This window comes from Ceratosolen solmsi, unplaced genomic scaffold, assembly GCF_000503995.2.
Source record: "Ceratosolen solmsi marchali unplaced genomic scaffold, CerSol_1.0 scaffold57, whole genome shotgun sequence".
Lineage (NCBI taxonomy): Eukaryota > Metazoa > Arthropoda > Insecta > Hymenoptera > Agaonidae > Ceratosolen > Ceratosolen solmsi.
Window position 1 is genome coordinate 1,856,988 of NW_011948427.1, and position 5,528 is coordinate 1,862,515.

General features: G+C 37.3%; 1 protein-coding gene across 1 annotated transcript in view; it reads right to left on the minus strand.

Moving 5' to 3' along the window:
• LOC105363420 (zinc finger protein Elbow) overlaps positions 1-3,444 on the minus strand; it is a 10,760-nt gene extending 7,316 nt beyond the window's left edge. The window contains exon 1 of the mRNA XM_011501100.1: positions 3,274-3,444. Within this exon, the coding sequence (XP_011499402.1) occupies positions 3,274-3,336 (63 nt within the window). The 5' untranslated portion in view covers positions 3,337-3,444. The remainder of the gene's footprint in view (positions 1-3,273) is intronic.
• Positions 3,445-5,528: the final 2,084 nt, after the last annotated feature.

The window sequence follows — 5,528 nt, forward strand, 5'->3', positions numbered from 1 at the left end:
CTCTCTCTCTCTCTCTCTCTCTCTCTCTCTCTCTCTGTCAACAAGCATGAAGTAGCGATGATGTATATCAGTATGAAAGAAAATATTGCAATAACGACGCACGAAAATGAGCTTTAATATTGAATAATCGGCATGGATATAGGAATTCAAATCAAATTTCTACTCCTTTCGCCATGATACTAACACATCCAACTATCGGTGTAATGCGTGACATTTCTTCGTTCTCGCAAGGTATGCTAATTGAAGAGTCGCTGACGAAGTTAGGAAACTGATAAAATCGAAAATCTCAATTAATATTGTTCATACGATAGGAAGAAATAAATTTTTCATGAAGTAAATACGCGATTGTATATTATCTGCACGAGAAAATTTATAGAGGAATAACTGCTTGCTGTCCATATTTTTTCTTCAACCTTGATTTTTGTTTTTTTTTCGTGAAATTCTGAACTTAAATTTAGATTCAAATTCGTGGAATTCATGCACTTTGATGTTTCTAAATTATGAAGATCTTGCTGGGCCGTACTAGTGGACGAGAAAAGGCCCTAAGCTAAATTATCAATTGTATTGCGCTGATTAGCTTCACACAGCTGTGAACACGAAAGAGTAATCAGTTTTCTCCGATATTATCAAATCTAAAAATACTCTCGTGTTAGATTTCAACAAAAAAGTAAAAAATCTACTACAAAGCTATTGATTTATGAGCTTGTTAATTTTCAAAGAACGTACGGGTATCCGAATAAAATTTGATATAATATTGTACGTAGCGTATTGTTATATTTTATTACACTTTCTTGGGGTATGAATAAAAATTTTTGACATTTATTTCTAACACGCGGCCATGTGAACGATGTATGAGAATGCATTTATCTTAGTTAGCTATATAAATTACAATTATTTTTCTTACTTTCTTTGGCAGTATGATTTTGAATTTTATAATTTACAATATTGAAGTTGTCAGCTCTTTGAAGTATTAAATCAATGTTTTGAATATCAGCTAAATATGACAAATTATTAAAAATTAATTTATCTTCATTTCTACTTTAACTTTTAAATTGCGTTATTTTGCACTGTCTTTATAAAATATCATGTTTGATAGCAAACGTTTGACACAAAAAATGATTTTATGAAAAATCTGTATTGTACTTAAAGTAATTACCACATGTTTACAATATTTAATTTGCATGGAAATTTTTTTGATGAGATTTTTTAATGAGAGGAATATTAATGAATATTGTTAAATTTTGGTTTGAAAATATATAAAAATTAAGAATCCTTATCTGATAATAATAATTTTAAATGCAAATCATTAAAGATCTAATGTTATTATTATAAAAATACAGGTAAAATCCAAATGCGCTGATTTAAATTTTATTTATCCGGGTGTTAATTGCATTGAAACAAATGTAAAAATTTTCTTATAGAAGTATTTAGAAAGCTATATCGCACTAATAAATTAAATAAATTTGCTCGTAATATATTCGCGATTATCTATAGTTGTACGAACAGTTACTTTCATTTATTTACAGACTTTAACTATTAATAAATTTTCAAGTACGATAGTAAGTATATTTGTCTGACAGGCTAAACATTACTTTATACAATCTAATCTTTTTTGTCATGTTGGTCGGATTATTTATTATCCATTTAAATGCCGCTATTCGTATCAGCACGCGATACTCAAATCAAATCGAATTTTCGTCTACCCGTCCATCTAACCATCCGTCCATCCGTCCGTCCATCTGTCCGTCCGTCTGTCCAACCGTCCGTCCATCCATTTATTCGTTCGTTCGTTCGTTCGTTCGTTCGATAGATTTAAACAAAAATATATGTCAATGACAAAAAACACAATTTTCAAAAAGTAAAATCTATCTGCAGTGGGATATTTCATTAAATCTCGAATCATCTCTACTGCGAAAGACTTTATGAAAAGAGTAGGTTAGATAATCGTTTATGTCTATAGTTTTAGAAATAATAGCTATATAATATATAATATAGCTACATAATATAATATATAATAAATGCTATATAATGATTCGAATATAACTTTATTGATTAATGAGTTTGATAGATATATAGGCGGCCAGATAACTAACGGGCTTACGACAATAATTACGAAGAAGGAAAGATTGACGTGACTATGCCAGACGTTGCCCAAAAATTCGGTCCTGGTAAGCGAGTGTCAAGCGAGTTACAATTTGAGTTACAAGCGATAAACGTCCGTTAGAGCGCACCATGTATCGTTTATCGCTGACATCCAACACCGTAACAACGTCCAGTCTGGTCGGAGCCCCCGGGCACTTCCACACAGCATGTGCATATATTCACCCACTTGTCATGCGCGCATGAGCACGCACACACGCATGCACTCTCTATCTCTATCTCCATATCTCTTGTACTCGCTCGGTCGCACATCGTTTTCGTAAATTTATTTCCAGGCCGAGAGCTAAGTATAGGCGTGCGGCATACAAAAATACGCATTGTTTCGAGAGGCGCAGAAAAAGTGGCAGAGAAAGTGAGATGGAGCGAGAGAGCGATAGGTTGGGATCTGGCCAGGGAGGGCGGCGATAGAGGTGGTGGCGTGGAAGAGGAGGATGGCCGTATCTAGGGGGAAAGGGGACGAGGAGGAGGATGGGTGGATGGGAGGAGGGCTTGATTTATGTAGCAAATAAATCGAAACGCGTCGCGTGAGACCGGAAAGCTTGCCAGCACTCGTCCGCTTTCCGCCCGAAAATAGTTTCAAGCTCCTTTTTCAAGCGCACGACGAACGTCGGCCGTTCGACAGCCGTCGCTCACACGGACGGGTAGTACCCCCGCGGCAAATCCACTTCCCGTCGGATCAATTGGCGGCGGCTGCAATTTTTCAGCAACGCGATCTGTCGCGCCTCTTTGAACGTGAAACGGACAGCTGCGCGTGTTCAACTGGGCCGCTTTCTTGGCTGTAATTACGTAAGTTTCGAATTTCAGCCAAGATGATTATTGGTACACGCTATTGCACCCACTTCGATCCTCATCATGGAAAGGCATACTCGGTCTACAAATTCCTGGGAATCAAAAAGTAGCCATCACTCTAATTTATACCGCCTCAAATCAAGAATTCGCGCCTCTGGTTCACGGAAATTGCGATTGCACGTGCCGAGGCACAAGACAAACTGGATGTAGTGCCCACTCTTGAATGATAAACGTTACCGGCCCTGGCGAATTTCTTATGGACCTTATTCTTTGGGAAATAAAAGGAAAAAGCATGCGTGTAGATGCTGGCGGGCTGACTCTTACCGTCGTGGGGAGAGGCGTCAGATATTCCGGACGGAGATACTGATTGGCGCTGGACGTCAGCATCGTGTCCTCTCTTCTTCTTATCTCCAATGCTGCTCTTATATCCGTGGCTTCCTCCCTCGAGGTCTCACTTTTTATTCCAGGCACACCTCACTGTTTGTCTCTTTCTCTCTCTCTCTCTCTCTCTCTCTCTCACTCTGTCTCTCTCTCTCTCTCCCTTTCTCACTCTGTCTTTCTTTCTTGCTCCTGTTGACCTCAATCCTAACACCACATGTCTACCCTCTCTTTCTTTCTCCCGCCCCTCACTACCTCCCACCCTCTATCGTTACCCCTTCTCCGCCACACTGTATTTATCACTCGCTCTCTATCTCTTACACACTCATACACACTTTCTTTCTCTCTCTCCCACACACGCACACACACACACACTTTCTCTCTCTCTCTTTCTTTCTATCTCTCTTGAGGGAAGTCTCCTTATGGTGAGCACAGATTCACATATGATGAAGATGCAAAGCATTCGAGTCTTCTTGTCGGTTGAAGCACGGATCACTTGTTCGGAGGCTACTAATTAGTGACACTGGCACACGCGCGCGCAGTTCATACAAAGGCCGCTCATGTCCTCAGGTCTGAAAATGGCCCTGGACGGTTGCTGAAACGCTTTCTCCACGATATAACTTCACCGAACGAACTCTGAAGCAAGACTACGGCCACGGCGCTGCCTCCGCCGCCTCCGACTGCTGCTCCACTTCCCCTCGCGCGCTCTACCAAACGCCTATGAAGGTGGGGACGACTGTTTTGGAGTGGGGGGCAAGCACGATACTACCGACACCGAGGTGACGGGACTTCCCCGCTGCTGCTTGTCAGCTCCTGCACACCCGACAGAGACCGATCGGGCACGTCGGCTTTTTTCCGACTGAGCCGCTTCCTACACGAGGTGCGAACTCTCGGTGCCGCCTTCGCTCTCCTACGTACGACTTTGTAATCCTCTGCTGATTCTTCTTTTTCTCTGTCGCAACATCGTATCCTCGAGCGCGTTATTTATGACATTTATTGGTGCAGGTTCACCGATTTAATAAAGGGTTTTACTCCTTTTCTGGCCTTATAGTTTTACAATTTATATTCACTTACTTTTACTTATATATTCGTATGTCTAGCCTGATCTTGTTTTATTATGACAGTATAATTGAACTCATTGTATTAAAATAGTTGCTTAATATTAAAATACAATCAAAAACTGTCTCTTTACAATGCGTACTTGGCGGCTTCCCATCACATTTCAAATGAACTCGACGTAATTCTTATTATTCGTCACACACGATGTACTGTCACTTTTTCTTATTGTCTTCTTAATGATAAGTAAAAAAATATTTTCCAAGGCTTATATAATTTAGATACAGATCTGCAACTTGTTTTTATAAATATTTAATTGGCTTAATTATTATTCTGACATTTATTCAATGACAAAAAAGTAATATATTACTTTACAATACTCATCGATGCATATACACCTATACATATGAACAATATACGTAACTTCTTCAATAATATATATAATATTTTTAAGCGTTCTATTATTTAAAAATAAAATATGAGTTTCCAGGATATATACATACTCACGTAACTTCGATTTTCGACAAAGATGTGAAATTTTTGGTTAAAAAAATGAACAATAAAAACAACAAAGTAAGAATTATAATATAATTAAAGCTATACTCTATTGATTAAGTTACGTATAGTTGCTTTACAAAGCAGAATTCCATATTTTTCATAATATATGTATTGTGATAGTATCGTACATCATTATAAAATGTTTTAAATAAATGCAAATCATTATTAGTAACGTAATGTTTGATATTGTAACCCAAGAAAGTTAAAATTGATGTTCTTTAACTGTGTTATATCATTATAAGAAATTATAAAAATATTCTTTTCTAACGTAACTAATTTACTGCCGATACCTGGCGACATCTAACGAATGATATTGAAATTTTATCTTTTATATATATATTTTTTCTTTATTTACATTTTTATATTAAAATATATTTCCAAATATTCTTAAAGCATGAAATTGCAAACATTATTTGACAATGTAACATTAAAAAATATAATCTGCTGATCCTAAATATGTTATGCCTCACAGTTTTATGAAATAAACTCTAAAAACATACGGCTAAATGACGTAATGGTTCGCAAACTCAACTCCAGAAGAATACGTTTTTTTCTCAATACTTGTAAGTCTATTAAGTGCAAAATGC